Source organism: Melospiza melodia, chromosome 18 (genome assembly GCF_035770615.1).
Source record: "Melospiza melodia melodia isolate bMelMel2 chromosome 18, bMelMel2.pri, whole genome shotgun sequence".
Classification (NCBI taxonomy): domain Eukaryota; kingdom Metazoa; phylum Chordata; class Aves; order Passeriformes; family Passerellidae; genus Melospiza; species Melospiza melodia.
In genome coordinates this window covers 347,438-369,823 of record NC_086211.1, presented here as the reverse complement: position 1 = coordinate 369,823, position 22,386 = coordinate 347,438, and the positions used below count along the sequence as shown (strand labels likewise).

The 22,386-nt window shown below is 55.8% G+C and overlaps 1 protein-coding gene across 1 annotated transcript in view; it reads left to right on the top strand.

Moving 5' to 3' along the window:
• Window positions 1-21,198, top strand: part of HS3ST4 (heparan sulfate-glucosamine 3-sulfotransferase 4) — a 57,812-nt gene extending 36,614 nt beyond the window's left edge. The window contains exon 2 of the mRNA XM_063171499.1: window positions 17,684-21,198. Within this exon, the coding sequence (XP_063027569.1) occupies window positions 17,684-18,320 (637 nt within the window). The 3' untranslated portion in view covers window positions 18,321-21,198. The remainder of the gene's footprint in view (window positions 1-17,683) is intronic.
• Window positions 21,199-22,386: the final 1,188 nt, after the last annotated feature.

The window sequence follows — 22,386 nt, the reverse complement described above, 5'->3', positions numbered from 1 at the left end:
GACATTTCCTCTAGGAAAGTCTGTGGAAATGCAGCGCTTGCTGCTGGAACTGGACCTGCCGGTGTTGCCCCTTGCAGCCAGGAGCTGGGCAGGCGTGACATGCTGCTGTGGCTGCCCTGGCTGTGTCTGTGTCTGTGTCTGTGTCTGTGTCTGTGTCTGTGGCTGTGGCTGTGGCTGTGGCTGTGGCTGTGGCTGTGGCTGTGGCTGTGGCTGCCCCGGCTGTGTCTGTGGCTCCTGGCTGTGTCTGTGTCTGTGGCTGTGGCTGTGGCTGTGGCTGTCCCGGCTGTGGCTGTGGCTCCTGGCTGTGTCTGTGTCTGTGGCTGTGGCTGTGGCTGCTGCTGTGGCTGTGGCTGTCCCGGCTGTGGCTGTGGCTGTGGCTGTGGCTGTGGCTTTGGCTGTGTGTGTGGCTGGTGCTGTAGCTGTGGCTGTGGCTGTGGCTGTGGCTGTGTCTGTGGCTGTGGCTGTGGCTGTGGCTGTGTCTGTGTCTGTGGCTGTGTCTGTAGCTGTGGCTGTGGCTGCCCCGGCTGTGGCTGTGGCTGCCTGGCCGGGGCTGTGGCTGTGGCTGTGGCTGTGGCTGTGGCTGTGTGTGTGGCTGGTGCTGTAGCTGTGGCTGTGGCTGTCCTGGCTGTGGCTGTGGCTGTGGCTGTGGCTGTGGCTGTGGCTGTGGCTGTGGCTGTGGCTGTGGCTGTGGCTGTGGCTGGTGCTGTAGCTGTGGCTGTGGCTGCCTGGCCGGGGCTGTGGCTGCCTGGCCGGGGCTGTGGCTGCCTGGCAGCCGGTGCAGCCGGGGTGCCAGCCCCGTGGTGGCAGGTGCCCAGCGCGCCGGGTGGCATCCGCCGCAGGCAGTGGCGGGCGGAAGCTTTCCCTCCCACGGCACCATACGGAAAGGCTTCTGTCACTGTGCCACTGCGGAGAGAGGAATTTAAAAGTGTGACAAGGCAGGTTCCTCTGAAGTGCCTCCAAATACCCGCCTAAGAATAGCAGCTCCCTCCAGAAGGGCGGCTGGCTCCGGGCTCCGGGCTCCATCCCTGCTCCCGTCAGCCTGCGGGCTGGCACCAGCTGCTGGCACCCATGTGCGAGGGGCAGGCTGCGATCTGGGACTCACACAGACTGCACGGATCCTCTGCAGCGGGAATCCGCACCCCACCTGCACAAAGGCAGGAGTCAGGGATTTATTCCCCAGCTCCTTCCCCTGCTAACAGCACGCCCTCTGCTCTGCCTGTGCTGTCTGGGCACAGCAGCTTTCCCAGGTGATAAACCTCGCTCAGCGAAGCCAGACCTCGTGTCAAACACGGCAATATTCCCCAAGCACAGCCCCAGCAGTGCACAGCCTATTGCAGCTCAGAGGGTTGGGCAGTAGAGCCCTCGTGTCCTGTCAGCTGAGGTACAGCAAATCTGGAGTATGTGGCATGGGAAAGGGGCAAAGGAGCTGGCAGGGGTTTCCTCCCTGTGTGCCTTCCACTGCAGACATTTACCTTTGAAGCAATGTGCTGGAAGGTTTCCTTGCTGATTAAAGCCCAGCATTAGTATGCAGATGAAAACGTGAATCAGCCTAGATGAGGCTTCCTGGGCAGTAGTGGAAGTCAAGAATTTAATCTAGCCTGATCTTGGACATGGTTTAAACTCTTCAAAACAAGAGCACATAACCTGCTGAAAAGGTTTCTTTTCAATAAACCTCCCTGCCAAGAAGCTCCAGCCGCCTCTGTTTGCCTTTGCAGCAATGGTTGGCAGAGGTGAAGGGCCTGGCATTAGTCCCTGTGCCCGTGCTGCTGCAGCAGTCCCCAGTGCTGCCAGGACAGATCCTGGCACCCCTCTGTGCCCCTGGGCTGTGCTGATTGCCCCCAGCACTGGCTGAACCTGTTCATCTGACATGCAGTGCTCTGAGCCACCAGAACCCTCTCCAGGACTGTGGTGATGAGCAGGTGAGCTCAGGGACCTGAAGACCTCTCTTCTGTTTGCCTTCTATTGCGTGTGGGAGAGCCCTGCCTCATGCTCTCCCTGTGCCCTTGCAGGAGCACAGCTGTTTATGGGACCAGGACAGCTCCAGCCGTGCTGCAGTTCTGAACCTCATCCTTTCAAGTTGTAGTATTTATTCATAAGAAACTAACTGTCATCTCTGTGCCAGGTTCTGGAACTTCTTCTGCCAAATACTGCATGCATCCCTTTGATAGAGAGGCCAAAGCAGTGGAAGTGCCAGCCAAGTCCCAAGTTTTGATGAGAATTTGCAGAAGCTCAGACTGCCTCGAGAGTCTCCAAATCCAAAGAGAATCCATGGGCTGCAGAGTCCATGAACTGCCCCACTGGGGGTACCTGGGGCAGGGCAGAGGGGATAACGTGTTTGGTGGCCACAGCCCAAGGAGCAGCTCACAGCCATGGTGGGGCACAGACAGGGGCCCTCCTCGCTGCCCATGGCCCAGACGGTTCCTTGGCCAGGCTCAGTGTGGCACCTTGCCTTGCTCCCAGGGAGCCGTGGGCAGCACGGGATGCCCAAAGCAGCTCCTGGGGATGGGGATGGCACATGGGCACAGCAGAGCCCAGGCCCCAGCACAGTCAGGCTGCTCTGGGCAGCAGCAGGGGGGCAGGCAGAGAGGGATGTCTCTGGACACAAGACCAGCTGACTTGATCAGTGAGCACTTAATTAATCTGTGTGTGAAGGCTCCATCCACAGCAGCTGTACACAGGAGCAGTGAGGACAGGAAGAATCCTTCAGCAAGAACAAGCAGTGAGACTGTGGCTCCCCAGACCCTCCCTCCAGAGTGAGAAAGCCTTCACACCAGGAGCACAGCCAAGAACTGCTGGCAATGCCAGCAGCCGAGCACAGCCCTCCCTGCTCCATCCCTGTGCATAAATTACCTCCGGGCTCTGAGCTAAACAAAGGGCCCTGAAATAATTCTGCATTTTAATAAAGTCAGCATTCGTGCCACCGCCGTCCTTACAGAAGGAGAATTTGCATTTCCTGCTGCCAGCTCGCCCCACAGCCCGCTGGCACTGGGGCCGGAGCACTCGCCTGTGCTCACACCAAGGACAATGTTAGATTTTGTCTCTTAATCACGGTGACACAGGGTAGAGCCTCCCGAAGCCCCAGACCAGAGAGCACACCGGCATCTCCAGAGCCCTCCAGTGCTGAAGGCTGTCTGAAAGCAGCGCTCTCCAAAACACTTGCCATGGTGGCTGTGCATCCCTCGTGTCCCCCTGGACCCCCTGGCAGCAGCTCCTGCCCCGTGGCTCTGAGCGCTGGTGCTTGCACTGCTGGTCGGCATTCCTGGAAACCTGGAAAGAAAGAAGCTGCAGTTTCTGGCTCCCAAAGGGAAGGGATCCCCTGGGCCTGGCACCAGCTGTGCCTCCAGCAGGCAGCGAGCTCAGAGCAGGCGAGCAGCACCAGCATTCTGTGCTGTGCTGATGGTGCCGGACAGGTGCTTGCCCAGACAGGCAGAGCAGAGCAGAGCCATGTCTCCCTTCCCTTTGGTGGGCCTGTCACCCTCTCATTTCCCTCCTCAGCCCCCTGTGCTGCCCACACAGGCCAGGGGCCTTGTCTGGCCTGAAGCACGCTGCCTTTCCAGCTGGAGCTGGGCCAGAGCTCCAGAGTGTCCTGCTGAGGGCTGTGGGGCTGCTGCAGCAGAGGGGCCCGTGGTGCTCCAGGGTTTGCTGTGAGGGTCCCCAGCCCACGCAGCTCTGTTCCACTGTGCTGGGCTCCTATGGGCTGAGCAAACCTCTGGCTGCAGCGGTGTCTGCATCCCTGCAGGGCCCCCGTGGGTCCCCCTGCCAGCTCTGAGCTCCATCCCAACCTCTCTGCTGGAGCCAAACCCTGCTGTGGGGATGGCTGCGATCACAGCTCTCAGCGTGTTCAATTACTGCCAGTTAATGATGATTAATTTACAATTAGGGGCCTCTAAAGGGTAGTGTGTCTGTTAAATAAATATTGATCTTTCATTTGTGGCCACAGATATATTGCCCCAGTTATGGGAAGCACTGCAGCAGCAGAGCCAGGCTCTCCCAGAGAGACTCCCTGCAGAACCGAGCTCACAGGGCTGCTGGGGCCTGGGGGCTGCCCAGGGCAGGGCACTGGACAAGGATCGTGGTATCTGGGGTGCTTCACTGCTGGCTGGGCGTGCTCAGTGCTGCTGGTCCTGTTCCCATTTGCAGAAGGGCTGTGGGAATGGGGATGCTGGAGCTGGTGCTTCCCTCTTGCATGGCCCTTAATTGGCCTTGTAAAGCGAACAAATTGTCCAGAGGCTCCAGCAGCAGCCTGACAAACTCCTCACTGAATACACCGTGTGTTTTCCACCCCATCTCAGCCATGCTCTGCAGCCTCTGGCCAGCGTGGCCATGCCACTGCCCACACACACATGCCACACTGTGGGCTACCTGACTTCTATTGTCTGAGCCCACTCTCCAAGAAGTATTTTTCTAAAAATCTCCTATCAATTACTTATTAGCCATATAGCTCTTTTCCTTTTCTGAGGCATTGACCTCAAATAAACAAAGGCCATTTCAACTATTTGCCAGGGCCATCCAGCCCTGAATGCTGGAGCTCAGCAGGGATTTATTTCTGCAGGAGTGTAGCGCTCTTCTTTCTCACCCGTGATTCTGTTCCCCATGCAGATGAGGTGAAACACCATCCCACCCCGCCTCCAGCGTGTCCCAGGAGTCCCTGATGAGTCCTGCTCCTTCTCCCTGGCACATCCCCAGTCACTGTTCCCTCATCTCCCCTCCCCTCTGCTGTCCTCGGAAGCAGACTCACCAGGAGAACACTCTCTGGCTTTCTCTTCTATTTGAGGCATGTGTTTGGAACAGTGCTTTTGTTCCAAATGAACACGTTGATTCATTCAGAAGTGCAGTTTCTGTTTTTGAATCAGCAGAGCTGTTTATGCTCATAGTGTCCATAAAACTGTTATTTTAGTCCTGACACTGATGCTTATGAATAAAATTTAGATCTCATTCAGAAGAACATTAGCTGTAGCTATTTGGCTTCTTGTTAAAGCATTAATTTTTATTGAGACCACATTGCCAAGCAGCTCCTTCTGCATCTTGCAGCAAGCAAGTACCTCCAAGTGGAGACTTGGGTAGGACCAGAGTGCAGCAGGTGTCCCCCAGCCCAGATGCAGCAGGGGTCCCTCAGCCCAGAGTGCAGCGAGGGTCCCCCCAGCCCAGATGCAGCGAGGGTCCCCCAGCCCAGATGCAGCAGGGGTCCCCCAGCCCAGAGTGCAGCAGGGGTCCCCCAGCCCAGAGTGCAGCGAGGGTCCCCCAGCCCCGATGCAGCAGGTGTCCCCCAGCCCAGAGTGCAGCAGGGGTCCCCCAGCCCAGAGTGCAGCAGGGGTCCCCCAGCCCAGAGTGCAGCGAGGGTCCCCCAGCCCCGATGCAGCAGGTGTCCCCCAGCCCAGAGTGCAGCGAGGGTCCCCCCAGCCCAGAGTGCAGCTGGTGTCCTCCGGCCCCGATTGCAGCTGGTGTCCCCCAGCCCCGATGCAGCAGGGGTCCCCCAGCCCAGAGTGCAGCAGGGGTCCCCCGGCCCCGATTGCAGCTGGTGTCCCCCAGCCCCGATTGCAGCTGGGGTCCCCCAGCCCAGAGAGCAGCGAGGGTCCCCCAGCCCAGAGAGCAGCGAGGGTCCCCCCAGCCCCGATTGCAGTGAGGGTCCCCCAGCCCCGCGGCTCCCACTCTCCACCTGCAGCTGCTGGGTGATGGTGGGAAGCTCCCAGCTCCCCCAGGTGAGCAGGGCACCATTCTCAGGGGAGTGGCTGGGGTCTGCCAGAGCCCTCAGGAGCTGACACAGCAGTGCTTGCTCGTGCTGGGTGGATGGTGGATGTTCTGGTGCCAATTAGCTCTCCTATGTATTTATTGCACCTTTTTGCTCGAAGCAAGCTGTTAAATGTCAGAAACACTTTAGCATTTTAGCAGAAAGATAATTTTTAATAGATTCCACCTACAAAAAGGAGCTGACTGGCAGAATATTAAACTCAGGGAGATTTATTTTTAGTCAGTGCCTCCAAACAGCTTGAGATAACCATTTTTGCATGGCTCCTTGCTGATTAATGCTGCTGTCTCTTGCCTGTCCTCCTCACTCGGTGCTGTGGCAGCTGTGGTCTCTCACATCCCATTAACCTTGTCTGCAGAAGGGATACCTGGCCAAAGCGAAGAATTAGCCCTTGTAATTAGGAATGTAAACATCTCACACTGCCTGCTAACATCCACACATCCTTCCCTGCCTGCTACCAAGTGCTTGTTAGGGCAGGATACCCCCATTCAGGCTATTCCTGTCATCAGCTTCCCTCGTACCAGCTTTCAATAATTTCTAGTTGAAGAAAAGCCCAAATAAAGCCCAAATCAAACCCAAAGTAGCTTTGGTTCTTCAGGGACTGAGGTGGATGCTCTGTCAGTGCTGGTTTTGCTCTCAAAAAGTGCCCTGGCATCTGGTGGGGTTTGCTGGGGCTGTGGAGAGCCTTTCCTCTTCCTCAGCAGAGCTGATGGATGCCTGGGATTCACGGCTGGCCCTGGCCAAGCAATTGTTGTTAGTGCTGGTGGTGTTTGTCCTGGGCACTGTAGCTGGAGGCACAGCACCAGGCCAGCCCCAGGAGCTGCAGGGATGGCACCTGGCACCTCTGCCATGGCCCAGGTTTGGTTTTTGGGTGAAGCTCTATCAGTCTGTTCTCAGTTTGAGCAGTGACTCCCTAGTGCAGGATGGAGCAAATGAGTCATTGTTCATAACACAGCAGCTTCTGAAAATTCAGGTGACTTTATTTGTTTCTCGGTGATATAATGAGCTGTTTTGAGTGATGCTAGATTTAATGGCTAAATCAATGTGTGTGTTTAGTGTTAGCCTTTATTTTAGCACTAAGTGACATGAGATAAGCAGACTTAGAGAGTGTTAATTGGTTTGTGTTTAGCATTTACACTAATCAGACTGTGCAGTGCTGCCCAGAGCTCTTCAACACTAGTAATTCTGTTTATCCAAACCAGGAATTGTTTACTCTATTGACTGGAGTGGCATCAGGCTGCTTTTTCACTCGCTTGGATGTTACACTACATGTGTGAATTAACCGAGAGCCCTGGCCAACCCTGAGTGCTGCTGCACACAGCGTGTGGGGAAAGGTGGCTGAGCAAACCCTGCTGAGACAGAATGCAGCAGGGCCCCTGTGCAGGCAGCAGGAGCAGCAGGGCAGCCCTCCTGCCTTTGCGCTGCTGCCCTGGCTGCGAGCGGGGCGGGGGCAGAGGAGGCTCTGATCCCCATCCCAGCCCTCTGCCAGATCTGTGAGCAGGACAGGAGGCAGAGGAGGCCCTGATCCCCATCCCAGATGGAGCTCCCGTCACTGTGAGCAGGGCAGGAGGCAGAGGAGGCTCTGATCCCTGTCCCAGATGGAGCTCCCGTCACTGTGAGCAGGGCAGGGGCAGAGGAGGCTCTGCTCCCCATCCCAGCCCTCTGCCAGATCTGTGAGCAGGGCAGGAGGCAGAGGAGGCTCTGATCCCTGTCCCAGATGGAGCTCCCATCACTGTGAGCGGGGCAGGAGGCAGAGGAGGCTCTGATCCCTGTCCCAGATGGAGCTCCCGTCACTGTGAGCAGGGCAGGAGGCAGAGGAGGCTCTGATCCCTGTCCCAGATGGAGCTCCTGTCACTGTGAGCAGGGCAGGAGGCAGAGGAGGCTCTGCTCCCCATCCCAGATGGAGCTCCCATCACCCCATTCCTGCGTGGAGCCACTCAGCAGCAGGATCACAGCACTCTCTTCCCATGGCCCACACACTGGAGAGCTGTGAGACGGGGCTATGGGCTGAGCTGTGGGGCTGTGCTGCCCAGAGAGGGGAACCCCCAGGTCAGTGGGCAGGGGGATGTGCCAGGACCCTCCTCCGCAGTCGTGGCTGGGCTGCCTGGCCTGGGCTCACATCCATCCTCTGCTGATGGGAGCAGATGTCTGGGCAGGAGCCCACCAGAGCATCCCAGGAGCCAGAGACAGCACACTGGCCAGCCAGCAACACACAGCACGGCTGCCTTCAAAATGGCTTGGAAATTGCCTCACCACTGCTCTGTTCCCATCACCTGGCTGGTTTTATTAGAGTTGGTTTTGGATCATTTAATTTTTATCTAAACATTCACTTCCCAGCTGAGCTCTTGGAGAGCTCTGGCTCCCTGGCTGGTGCTGAGCCCCTGGAAATGGAGCTGCCTGCAGGATGTGCTGACAGCCCTTGCTGCTGCTGAGCTGCCTCCTGGGCTGTCCCTGGCCCTTCCCCGGGCAGTGCCAGCGCTCACGTTGCTCCTGGGCTCCTGCAGGGTGGGTTTGGGTCACCCGTGGGAGCCCACGGTGCGCTTCCCCAGCAGGGCTGCTCTGGGTAAGAGAGGCCAGGCATGCCACAGGCTGCTCTGGGCCCTGCTGGGAGGCACAGCAAGATGAATTCCCTTTTGGTTTGCAAAGTGCTGTTTTACTGATTTCTGCCAACCAGCCCCAAAGTGGGTTGCGGTGCCCCTCAGGTGCCACCCCTGGGGACGGTGGAGAGAGCCCAGAGTCACCATTATCTGGAGCTGCAGGGGCACGGTGACATCCCTGGGATGGACGTTAAATCACCGTGTGAGGGCAAGCAGAGGATGTCACTGGGGCTCAGGGAGGAAGCTCTGCGGTACCGTTTGCACTGACTGTGTGATCCGAGTCAGAATGAGAATCATAAATCTTGATTATTCTCTGTCTCAGCTGATTTGAACCAAATGCCTTGGACAGGGATATAGTTCACATCTCGCTGAAAACTGCAAAAAAACTGATTAAATGTACAAACTGATATCAATAGCACTCTATCTCTGTTAATGCCCAAACTGTCGGAGTTTGGGGAGAGGATCCTGTGTGGGCGGGCTCTGTCCCAGCCCAGATCAGCCTCCTGAGGGGTTTCAGGGCAGCTTTCTCCCCACTGTTACTTATTTTGGTGCTTCGTTCCTGCAATTCTGGCTGTTATTATGATGCTGTCAATTACAGATGGCATCTCTGATTCTGATTGCACTTTGCTTACAATTAAGCATCCTATAGAAAAATGGAAATGCTGGGTCATTAACATAGTGTAATAATAAGGTAAACCATTCAATTATGGAGGAAAAACCACTTTGAATAATAAGGATATTGTATGCCTAAAAGACATTCAGATGCCAATGTATTACCATTCTTGCATACATAATAAATGAACTTAAACCCAAAAATAATCAACAGAAGCAAATATTAAATAGCTGTGCCCTCGGCAGCAGCCTGGCTGGCATCACTCCCTCCAGGGGCAGAGGAGCAGTTCTGGGCTGGGAATGGACAAGTCCTGGATCTGTGCAGTCCTTGGCAGCGGTTTTGGGAGGCGCCTGGGCCGCTGCAGGACTCGTCTGATGCTGGAACGGACGCGGTCGCCACTCGCGCGGGGAGGAGGCAGAGGAGGGGCTGGGCACCGGTGCGCAAGGGCAGCACGGGGGCTCTGCCCGGGCACCTGCCGGGCTCCAGAGGCTGCACGCAGACACTCAGGCAGCGGGATGTCCTGCTTTGGGCAGCTGGGGAGGTCTCGCCGCTCGGTGTCCCTGTGGAGGGATTTGGAGCTGGCTTTGCTGGCAGAGCAGAGAGAGAGCCGTGACCTCCCCACCTGCCCTTCAGCTGCTCCGCCTGCAGCGATGGCTCGCGTGGATCCGTCTCACGGCAGCTCACAAGGAACAGCAAACTGCGGGTGTGAAGGCGCAGAGGGTCGTGCTCCTCCAGCCCCCCTGACCTGCCCGGGGCTCCTGTGGCCGCCTGGATTGTGGTTTTGTGTCCAGCCTGGTTATGCTGGTGCCTGTGCCGTGCCCAGCTGGGGCTCAGCGCAGGGTGTGAACGATTACTGCTGTTTGCAGCCTCTTTGGCACTACCGCTCCCCCATAACAATTCCCAGCCTTTTAGCTGCTGATGGCTTACCTATTACTCTGGCACTGCGTTAGGATAACATCCAGATACATCTGAAGAATAGAATTTATTTACTCTTTTCCCTGAAAAGCTTTTAGTATGATACAGCTGTGGTGCTTTCACTTAGGCAGCCATTATTGCCTGCGTGTTTTTCCTGGTAGAATTAAATTTTCCTGAAGATGAAAAAGGACTCCTCAGGATCTGCAGCTCCAAACCACTATATTTTAATATTTTGTTTCCCTGGCCTTCTTTGGGAAGGGCCCATCCCATATTTGGGAAACTGGAGTGATTTGACCACCCAGTTGAGTCTGATCAGTGTTAGGTGTGCACCGAGCTCTCCCCATGAGCTGTGGCTTTTCCAACTGGCTGCTCCAGGTACTGCAGCCTGCAGTGCCAGCAGCATCTGCTATTGACAGTCCTGAAACTTCCACAGGCACCGCAGCAGCCGTCAGGGCTGGCTGGGTGGGAGCAGTCCTGGGCAGGAGAGCACCTGCACGGGTGTCCCTGCGGGCTCCCGGTGCTCTGCTTGGGGCAGGAGGAACGCAGCCGGTGCTGAGGGCTCCTGCTGCTGCATATCGGTATTGATCTCCCAGACTGGAATCCCAAAGGGGTGGGAAGGGAGTGTGTGTGATGGCTGCTGCCAGCGAGGTGCACTGGGTTGCATGATTCAGAGAGGTTTCTGTCCTGCAGAGGTTGGATGTGCATCAGCATTTCATGTAGCTCTGCCCCATAGCTGAGCACTGGCATGGGGCACGAAGAACCGGTGGAAAGTGAGTGAACTGGCATGGAGAGGGCTTGAACTCCTGTGTTGAAGGGAAATCTGGGCTGGGAGCAGACTAGCTGGACTTGAACATCCCCAGTAAGAGGAGCAGGCCTCCCCCTGCCTGCCCGTGAGTCCTTTGCTATAACTGTGACTAACACAGTAACTAAATCCAGCAGACAATGCTGAGATTCCCAGTGAATGGGATCTTGGCCTTCTGTAGGGAATGGTAGTGAGACTTCATCGAAATAACTTTGGCAGCAGAGGGGCTAGAAATATGCATTTCCAACCTTTCTCACAACTTGTTCCATACATGCCTAACAACAATAAATCTTGCACTGAAATTGGAGAGATTGGGCCAAATTTATCCCTGGTCAAGCAATGTCAGGCACTTCCCCATCAGGAACCCCCCGGCACTAACCTGAGCCTATCCAATTTGTGTGAGAGCTGTGCAGGCAAGGGATTTGGGCACAAGGCAGCAGCCGTGTCCCAGAGGAGATCCACTTGAGGAGAGAACAGAAGAAAGCAAGATTTAGCATTAGGATCATAATTTCAGATTACATTGTGCAAGTATCAACAGTCTATACTCATGAGAGCCTTGGGGAACACAATGCTGCAGCAGCTCTCCCAGCTAGCCTGATCAGTGAGGGCTGGTTTTAATTGCAGCTGAATGGATCTAACCTTGTGATGTCTGTTCACAAAGCATTGCCAGATTAATATAGGTTCCATAGTTGCTTCTGCTAAAAGACTTTAATGGATCAGCTTAGTACTCTGCTCCATGATTATAGCATTCCTACCCACCTATCATGCCTGAGCCAGATGGTCCCAGTGAAATCAGAGCATATTTATATTTTTGTCTGCTATTCAGCCACCTGCCCACTGATTTTGTTGCATAGTGGTAGGAGGAGAGGAGACTTCCCGGGTGCAGTTTGCCCCCTGCCCTTTCCCAGCCCCGGTATCTGCCCCAGCTCCCAGCAGACCCCAGAGGAGCCCCCGGCTCCCCTCTCAGGCTGCCAGGGCGCCTTGCCCGGCTCTCTGAGGGCAGCCCCCGGCCCGGGTGCGGCGCGGCTCCGGCTCCCGGCACAGACACGGCTGCTCCCAGGGCGCTGGGCGATGCTTCCCGTGCCACTGGTGATGGGAGCCATTAAGAAGGTACAAGTACTGAAGAGATCTTGAGCGATGCCTATAAAACCTTTGAATCCTTGACAGAATCAATAGCAGGTTCTCAGGAGTAACTTCTTATCCAGGCCAACTTAAGCACATGCCAATGAGCCGTTAAAGATTTTGCATTTTGTGGAGACACAGAAGCCCTTTCATTGGGATCGCTGGACTCTAGACTAGGCGATATTGTGAAAAATCGCGTTAGACATAGGCTGTGCTCCGAAGGCACTTTCCCATGTCCGGGGGTGCGGCTGCAGGGCTGCCCTGGGTGCAGCCTCGCTGCAGGCACCGCTGCGGAGCGAGCCCGGGCGGGTCGGCCCCCGGTGCGGGATGCCCCGGCAGGCAGGAGCGGCCTGTGGGTGTGGCTGCCCCCGGTGCGGGATGTCCCGGCAGGCAGGGGCAGCCTGAGGAGGTTCATGCCCCCGGTGCGGGGTGTCCCGGCAGGCAGGCACAGCCTGAGGATGTGGCTGCCCCCGGTGCGGGATGTCCCGACAGGCAGGTGCAGCCTGAGGAGGTTCATGCCCCCGGTGCGGGATGCCCCAGCGGGCAGGCACAGCCTGAGGAGGTTCATGCCCCGGTGCGGGGATGCCCCAGCAGGCAGGAGCAGCCTGAGGATGTGGATGCTCCCCGTGCAGGGATGCCCCAGCAGGCAGGGGCAGCCTGCAGGCACAGCCTGAGGAGGTTCATGCCCCGGTGCCGGGATGCCCCAGCGGGCAGGCACAGCCTGAGGAGGTTCATGCCCCGGTGCCCGCAGCCCCGCCGGGCGCTGCCCCCGCGCTCCGGCCGCCTCCCGGATACCTTTGCTATTGACACGGATTCCAGTTTGGCATCTCGGTTGCCATGGCAGCCCCAAGCTGCCATTCTCTGATCAGCTCGGCTCTCAGCGAGTCAACACGCGTTAGCACCTGCGTTGGTATGGCAACCCGGGAGCGCGCTGCGGACGGACCGACGGACGGACGGACGGACGGACGGCTCCAGGCAGCCCTGGGCGCACTGGCAGAAGGGCCGGCCCTGCTGAGGGACACTGGGACGCTCCCAAGCCGCAGCTGCCTCTTGTTCCCTGGCTGCACTGGGCTCCGGGGCTCCCACATCCTGCAGGGCCGGGGCACACGGGGAGAGACTCAGCGGGGACACGGCTGGCACAGAGCGTCCCCAAACTGCCCCTCACAGGAGTGTTCTGCGTGCACAGCGAATGGCTTCGGAAACCCTGGGAAGAGGGAAAGCTCCTTGTTTTGGAGAGGGAAACCAATGGTACCGGCAGCCACTAATTTGGGGTTACAAGCCCTGCAAAAGCAGAATGCAAGTCACAGAGAGGGGTGGTTCACCCCCTTCTCCCAGCCACCAGACCTCTAACCATTAAACTCTTCCAGTGAGTCTCCTGGGGATAGTTCCTTTGGCCCCTAGTCTGAGCTGGCACCCACTTTTCTGAAAGGGCTTTATAATTTGTGTTTAGTGTTTTTTAACAGACATATGTGAGCTGTTTGAATTAGAGCAATGTGAATCTATTAGGCAGCGACAGATGCAGGTTTTGTGTCTCTTATTAGAAGGGATTGGCTTCTGAGGTTTAGTGATGTGCAAAGGATTGGACTTTGGAGAGATTAAAATTATTTTCAGCGTTAAGCACAATATTTCTGAGCTAATGCACTCTTGAATATAGATTCACAGACTGAAAAGATTATAAAACATTAAACCTATGTAAATTCAGCTGTAAATTTATGTTTGAACAAATTCAACAAGAGATTTGACTCGGGGGCTTATAGCAAATGGGTTCTGCTTTTAATGCTTACTGCGGGCTCGGTTGCAATGCAGCTCTCCCCTTGAAAGTCCCACGCCTGCTGAATTACTGGCAGGTCACAGCTGACAGCTCAAGCAATTATACTGGAATGTGTTAATAATAAAAAGAAAAAGGATTCATGTTTGTCTTTTCAGAAGACAAAAGCAGCTGTTTGCTCCACCCCAAGGAGCAGCAGAGAAGAGCTCTGTGGGCAGGTGACACTTGCAGCACCTGGCCATCTCCTCTTTCCACGGCAGCTGTGCAAATCCTCGTCCTCCTCTGTGATCCCCCAAGCCCTGGGAGTTGCTATGAAGTTTTTTCTCTTGTTGAGAACATGAAAACACAGTTAACAAAGACTCTTTTTGAGTGGGATTGCAGGAAACCTGCAACATGGTGAACAAGCTGCCTACACAGAGATAAATGACAGCTGTGACTGAAGGAATAAACAAGATAATCTGGATTTAAATAAACCACAAGGGGATTTTGGCAACATGCAAATTCGCAAATTTATAAAATGTATCCTTTGAAAATAAAGAGCTTGTTTGAAACCAGCAGTTAAGAGCAATTACCGGAGCACATTTTCCCAATGAGGGTCCCTGCTCCAAGCCAGGGTGGGCAGGAGCCAGCTGTCCTGCTGGAGGCTCTCTGTGTACAGAGCAGAAACCTGGAGTGAGAGCAGCAGCCCCTGTGCAGCTCAGGGGGCACAGAGCACTCTGCCCCTCCTCAGCCTCTGAGGAGCACTGGGCAATGAACAGGAAAGGAGAGAAATACCCAAAGCCCAAGCAAGTGCTCAGTGATAGATATTGGATCATCTGCTTGGTGATTCCCGGGCCCAAGGCCAGCCTGGCAGCCCGGTGTTGGCACTGCACAGTGTGGGGACCAAGGGGACAGCCCAAGGGGACGATGCCCATCCCGTGAGGGGGCAGGAGGCTGGCTCATGCCTGTGCCAGCAGAGCTCCTGCCAGGGCATCGCTGTCGCTGCTCCCCTTTTCCAGGCGAGCAGTGGTAAGAGGGAAGAGGGGCAGGTGGGGAGGCAGCAGTGGCAGAGCCGCGAGCAGACATGTCCCATTCCAGCCCCTCGCCCCTGCGGGGCCCTGTGCGGGCATGCCGGGCACGGTCACTCCCTGGCCGTGCATCTGCAGCGACCAGACTGGCCTCGAAAGGGACACAGACACGGCAGGAACGCCAAAATGGGTTCAGAGGGAGCAAAGCCCCAGCCCCACACCACAAACTGCTCTGCACCAGCCGCTGCAGGGGAGCCCTGTGCGCTGCTCTGCCTGCACACAGAGCTGGTTAGAATTCTGTCGGCACACACGCAATTAGGGCAGAGCACATGGCAGCAGCTCTGTGAAGGTTAACTGCTCTGAGGAGCATTCCTGCCGCGCCAGAGGCTCGGCTGCTCCAGCTTTAACACCCCTGCTATTCCCAGCAGCAGGAGCTGGCCGTGCAGCGTGCTGCTCTCTGTTTGGCAGCGCTTACCGCGTGCCACACAGGGCACACAGGGCACCCGGCCCCGGGGCTGCAGGCTAAGCCCCCTTCACCTGCACAGGGCAGCTCAGCTCCTGCCCAGCAGAGCAGCACGAGGGGGGATTCTGAAGCACAGCAGAGTTTGGGGTAAAGCCTTTCTGTAGGCATGTCCCAGAGCCACAGTCATTCCGGGCTCTGCATGGCCAGCGTGTCCTGAGGACAAACCGTGGCTTCCAGCTTTATGCTTAAAACCGTGCAGCAATTGCTGAATCTGCTTCTCCTCCTCTTTTCCTTGATCGCTGCTTCCCTGTTTTCTCTCCTCAGGGCCAGCCCATCCATCTATTTGTCTTTATTGTGCACAGAGTTAAACACAGTCCTTAAATGTGGCAACACTTCCAGATTATTAGCTCTGCAATTTCTTGGCTCTCGTTTATTATGGTAACATCATCTGAAGGGGCAGTTGTAATTAACGTTTGTTCATGCTTCTTTTATAAACCCCCAGTGTGTTTGTTTTATACAAACCAAACCAAAAGCCCTGGGGCATCAGGTGCCGCAGTGGGGAGCAGACACCATGTGGCTGCTGTCCTTGCTGCAGGTGGGTCGCTCCCCATCCTGCCCATGGGCTGGCTGTGGCAGTGGGCACGGAGCAGTGCTGCTGGGGGCAGCACCTCCCACTGCCCCACTCCCTGTAGGACAGCAGTGGGCACCCAAGGGCTCCTCCCTGATCATCCGTGGGTCTTGCTGTGATGTGCATAGCCATAAAAGCTGCTTCCTTCCCACAGGGCTGTTAAATTCAGGTACTGGATTCCCCAGGGAAGCTGGTCTGTAATTCTGCAGCATCTGCAGTCCCCAGGTGCTCCTATCCCTCTTATTTTTTTTCTTAATTTTTTTCTTAAAGGAATAAATACCTCAAGATACACCATTCTGACTAATCCTTGCTCCCTCCGTGCCACTGCTGCTCAAGTGGCTGATGCAAGGCACACATGAAGCACCAGAGTGCTCTGGACAGAAGGCTTGCAGGCCCCTTGCCATTGGGAAGGCAGCTGCAGCAGGACCTGGTGCATGGGGATGGCTTTCCCTGGAGAGGCTGGCCAGCAGCATGCTGGCCCAGAGACGGGGAGAGCTGCAGCCCCGCAGGCTGCACTGCTGGTGCTCAGTCAGGACTGTTCAGCAGGAAGGGCTCTGCAGCAGTTCAGGGGCAGCCGAGGAGCGCCAGCCTCTTCACCCAAAGTGCTGAGGACACTGGCGGCCCTGTGGCAGCAGCAAACCCACCCTCACTCTTGCCTTGAGACCCCTCATCACCCCTGCTCCCAGCAGAGCAAGCCTGGTGGGCTGGACGGTGCCAGCCGTGAATACACAGATTACAGAGGCGTTAAAGCCAGATGATGCCTTTAGCAGACAAATAGGAGGTGACAGTGACAGGCACATCTAGCAGGCTGTGCCTGTCCTCTGCTTCTGCTCCCGGCTTCAGCTGTGTTATTGCTGAAATGGGTCTTCCTGGGGCCCAGCACTTTGACGTCAGCCTTACTGTGGCTGTCGCTGTCCAAGGTGCTCTCACAGAGCCATTTCAAGCCTATCCACGTTATTTCCTCACCATATGTTTGTACTAAAAATAGTTGCAGTACAGAGGGATAATCCTGCAAGGCCATGGGCACGGCCACCCTCCGTTCTGGCGCGGGAGATCTGCCCGGCGCCGTGGGTGCCTCCCCGGGGCAGCGGCCCCGTTGCTGTCCTTGGCACTGAGGCCGGGCTGGGGCTGCCCACGGCTGGGGCACGGCGAGGCTGCGGCACAGCCTCCAGCCCCCGCGCCATCTGGCAGCACAACAGGTGTCACCGAGGCTGTGACACTCCTGCAGGGGACACCATGTGGGTCCCTTGCAATGCAGCTCATTCTGTGATTCTGTGATCACTTAAAAGCCCCTGGCTGGCTATGATAATCCTTAACTGGTGGCACTGGGACAAGAATTTACCTCTTCATTTTCTTAGACATAACTGCTATCTCGCTGCAGTTTCATTTTACAATATGGTAATATGCTATCCAGGAAAATCTTGCTACATGCTAATTTATCCAGTAGGCAAATTCCTTTTGGCTAATAAAAGTGCTTGCACAGGAAGCTCAAAACCCAGCTGCAATTAATTATTGACAGAGCATGTGAATTAGAGATAAAAGAAAAGTCATTCTTTCTCACACACAAGATAGTAAATAAATTTAATTATTGTACTAGAAGCAAGGGATCTTATTCTGTATTAAGTTTTATTAGCTGAGACATTTAAAATCATGTCATCATAACAAAAAGGTCCTGTGTAATCCGAACTGCGGCGCTCCGTACACGGCTCGGGAGTGAATAGGCTTAATTGAGCAAATGGGAGCAGATGGCTTCTGAGCAGGCAGGTATTGTGCGGGTTTAGTGTCAATTAGCTGTGGTCTACACACGCCTGTGGCAAATTGTCTGCTTAATGTGTCACCGAGGCTGCTGTTACATTTTGGGTGCCCGCTGTGGCTGGGGCTGAGAAGAAGCACAGCCAGCAGGGCTTGGGTCTGGGGACACTCAGGAGTGACAGCATCCCTCCGCCTGCGTGTCCCGTCACACCTGCGCCAGGTGCCCAGCCCTGCCTGCCCCTCGCTAACCCCTGCTCTGCTTTGGCACAGGAACGTGATGCCCAAGACGCTGGAGGGCCAGATCACCATGGAGAAGACGCCCAGCTACTTTGTGACCAACGAGGCCCCGCGGCGCATCCACTCCATGGCCAAGGACGCCAAGCTGATCGTGGTGGTGCGCGACCCCGTCACCCGCGCCATCTCGGACTACACACAGACCCTCTCCAAAAAGCCAGAGATCCCCACCTTCGAGGTGCTGGCCTTCAAGAACAGGACCCTGGGGCTGATTGATGCCTCCTGGAGCGCTATCCGCATTGGGATTTATGCCCTGCACTTGGAAAACTGGCTCCAGTATTTCCCCCTCTCCCAGATCCTGTTTGTCAGTGGTGAGAGGCTCATCACTGACCCAGCTGGGGAAATGGCCAAGGTCCAGGACTTCTTAGGCCTCAAGAGGATTGTGACAGAGAAGCATTTTTATTTTAATAAGACGAAGGGGTTTCCCTGTCTAAAGAAGCCAGAGGACAGCAGTGCTCCCCGGTGTTTGGGCAAGTCCAAGGGTCGAACTCACCCCAAAATAGACCCAGATGTTATCCACAGACTGCGGAAGTTTTACAAACCCTTCAATGTCATGTTTTACCAAATGACAGGCCAAGATTTCCAGTGGGAGCAGGAAGAAAGTGATAAGTAGAACCACAAAATCAGGAAAAAAAATTTTTTTGTTTTTGGGATGTGAATCATCATTTGAGACCCAAAACTCTCTTGGGGCCAGAGGCTCATCCCTGTGCGTAACAGGCTCTCGTGCTGCCAGGGCTGCAGCAGAAGTGGCCCCAGGTGTGCAGTTGGAACTGTTGTGTCACCTCGGGCTGCACTGGGCTCTCCCCAGCGCAGCACTGGGGCCGGGGCAGGTGGGAGGAGGAGGAGGAGGAGGCAGGGGGAGCGCGGCTGCTCAGGTGAGGGGCACTCTGTGCCAGCGTGTCGCTGCTGGTGTCCCCCTGCAGCCAGGCAGGCAGGTCCAGACCTCCTGCCCAGCAAGAGGGTGGCTCCCAAAACCCAGCGCTGGGACAAACCCAGAGATTTGATTTCTCCTGCCCTGCATTTTAGTTTTGCCCAAACAGCAGCATCAGATCTGGTAAATTCAGGCCTTGTGCACTCACATGCACACTGGTCTTCATGTGTGGAAGGAATAAAGCCAGTTATGCTGCAAAGGAACTATGTACAGGAACTTCATTTGCACCAAACGTTTCAATTACTTCTTGCACTAAAACTAGAATTTACCAAGTGCCACAGACACCTGGTCTCAATTCTCCTCTGACTGATGGGTGCACCTCCACTGTTGGAAGAGAGTTGTTCCTTTTTGCTGAGATGCTCAGTGAGATCAGAACTGGGATCTCCCCAGGTCTCCATCCTGCTGGGGGCTGAACGAGCACTCCAGGCTCCCAGAGTGAGCCAGGCTCCCACTGCCCAGCCAGGCTGCCAAGGCACAGTGTGGTGCCCGGAGTGGTGCCCACGCAGCTCCCCCTGGCCAGGCTGTGCCCTGCCCTGCTCCCTGCCCCATGGCTTGGAGCCATGTGGGGACCGAGGGGCAGGAGGGCTGGGACAGCCTGGCACGGGCTCTGACAGGCAGCACCCCTGGCACTGCCATTTGTTTGCACCTTGAAAATGCAATCCCTGCTGCTTGCTGCGGACAGCTGGGGTGGCAGAACAGGGAAGCAGCCTTCACCTGACTTCAGAATTACAAAAGAGCAATCGATTCCCAGGGCAAGCACCGCTCAGCGCATAAAACATGTGCTTTCTAGTGGAAATGACCAAGTCACCCAAATTTGCAAATCCTGGTAGAAATTATAGACTAAATGTCTATTCCCACTCGATCCCCCAGTGTCATAAGAGCTGTTTGCTGGGCCCAGCAGAGAGGAGCAGAGCTTTCACACAAGTGCACAGCTCCACCTCCACTGCTGCAGAAACCAGGCAGAGGGGGAGCAGAGGTGAAGCAGAGCTGCTGAAATGGTCCCTTGTGTGGTGATTTCTCAGGGCACTCAGGCACTGCTGGCAGCTCTCTGTGCTCTGATGAGGGCTAAGGCTGCCTGCAGCTCGGGTACAGCCCCATGAGAGCCCCCTCACACTGGGCAGAGGTGCAGGAAGGGGCTGCTGCAGGAGGACCAGGACCCAGTTCTGGTTCAGGTGAAAGAACTCCCTAGAACTCCAGCTCAGCAGAGGAAATCACTGCTGCATTCACTGGGTGAGAAGCTGACCCTGCTCAGGGTTCCAGGGCCTGTCTGTGGCTCACCATGCCATGGAATGGTGCCGGTGCCTTGGACTGCACGAGAAGAGCTGAAGCCATTTGCACCATTCACCACATGGCCCGTGCTGAGGGACACTGCGAGGTCCCTGCTGCCACCCGCCAGTTCCCATCAGCCTGGGCAGATGTAAGAACAGCTCCTGACATAGCGCAGTTTTCACTAACCCACAAACTCCCAAATTACTACAGGAAAATTGGAAGTATATAATAAGAATAATCTTATGATGTTTCACACATTATTCAAATATCAGAACAGGTCCTACATGAAACCTGTGGTTGCGGGATTTGGTGCAAGATGCTGAATGGAGGCCAAGGGGCTCCAGGCCCAGTGTGCCCCTCAGCAGAGGATGTCTGGGAGTCTCTGCCTGTCCCTGCAGCCCAGCCTGGAGCAGGGCTGGGCATGGCGCTGGCCCTGGCTCTGGCTGCCTGGCACAGGGGCCCAGCTCGGGGCTGGGGGCCCCTGGCCGGGCTGGGGACCCTGTGCCCCTCCTCACTGCTGCCCCCACACTCCCTGCTGTCATTTCTGCCATATATTCAGAGTTTATTTTTTATACCCGACGCCATCTCCAGCTGGGCAGGAGCTGACGGGCGCCCATGGGAGAGGAGAGCCCGCTCCTGTGCCCTGGGTGCTCCTGTGCCCTGGGTGCTCCTGTGCCCTGGTGCCTGCTCCATGGGCACGCAGCGTGCTGGGACAGCGCAGCGCAGCCGCCAGCCCTGTCCCAGGTGCAGCTGTGGTGCTGCCACTGCTGCGGTGCTGCAGGGAGCAGGGCCATGCCAGCACCCTGCGCTGGGGCACGGGCGCTGGGCTGGGCTGGGGGTGGCGTTATTTTGCTTTGCTCTTCGGAAATGCGCCCCATGCATGCCCCACTGCAGCTGGGGCTGGATGGGGGGGATTATTTTCTATCTGGCCAGAGAGAGGCCTGCCAAATGAGAGTCAGGTTAATAACACTTTTTTTAAAAAAAACTATTCAAATGTCAGCATTAGAATACCCAGGAAATTGAATTTTGTATTTGGTTTCAATTAGCAAAGCATAAATTATATTTAATTTTATACACAGACTGAGTGATTCATTGTTCTGGAAAAGCTGGTACTTTCTGGTTCAGAGACTGGAAATGGAGAGTGGGTCTGTTCTGAATCTTGTTGCTGTGCTGTCACTGCCTCCCCAGTGCGTCTCTGTCCGTCAGTGTCTCTGTACCTGAGCGATGTGACTGTCCTGAACTGAACCCTGGAACCCCCAGCACTAAACAATAAATCATTGTAGCAGCTGCATTTCTTGGCTTCATTTCTCCTGGCCCCCCAGCAGCACCAACACCCCACGAGCAGGAGCCACAGCAGGACAGCACTCGCTGTGACCCCAGCTCACCTGGCTCCTGTGACCCCAGCCCACCTGGCTGCCGTGACCCCACCTGGCTCCTGTGACCCCAGCCCACCTGGCTGCCGTGACCCCACCTGGCTCCTGTGACCCCACCTGGCTGCTGTGACCCCACCTGGCTCCTGTGACCCCAGCCCACCTGGCTCCTGTGACCCCACCTGGCTCCTGTGACCCCACCTGGCTCCTGTGACCCCACCTGGCTCCTGTGACCCCAGCCCACCTGGTTCTTGTCACCCCACCTGGCTGCCCCGCAGGCCGTGGCCCCCATGGCCAACAGGGCTGGGCAAGGCAGGTGCTGCAGCCAGGACCAGAATGAGCACCAGGAGCAGAACACCTGGGCCAGCCTGCAGGTCCTGGATGGGGGACAGCTCTCCTCACTGACCTCTCAGTTTGGGGTGCACCTCCCAAGGCCACAAAGAACAAATCCCCGAGCAATACCTGGGAGATTTCACTGCTGCTGATTAAGGAAAAATCAGTGGCTAATAAAAAGAGAGGGGTGAGGGAGGGCTGGCTGCCAGGGTAAGAAATTCGGAGGAAAAATTTTTAATCTTATTTTGTGCGCACAATTTCCTGCTTGTTTAAAAAAAGGTTATTTCACAGCATGGTCCTATTGTGTCATCTGATAAAAACCACATAAAAACTTTTATCGACAAAATTAGGAAGTAGTGAACTATAAAATTGCTAATTATTTTCTAGTAAATTTACTTTTAAATAACTTTAGACACCAATTACAGGCACCATTAAGCACCATTAACACTGGGTATATTTACCAAACAAGGATGGAATACTTATTAAAATCAAGATCATTTTGGTGTAGATTCTGCTGTTTGGAAAGCAGCCCCCTCTCACCAGATATTTAAAAAGCCATCAGAAGATCCATCACACCTCGGGTTCCGAACCTTTGAGTGTTGGTGTGGCGCAATTCAACCCTTGCAGGAAACGCCTGTGAACAGGAGCTGTGTCCCGAGGAGCTGCCCCAGCCCTGGGCAGTGCCCTCAGCCCTGGGCAATGCCCACACCCTGGGCAGTGCCCGTGCCCTCGGCAGTGCCCTCAGCCCTGGGCAGTGCCCGTGCCCTCGGCAGTGC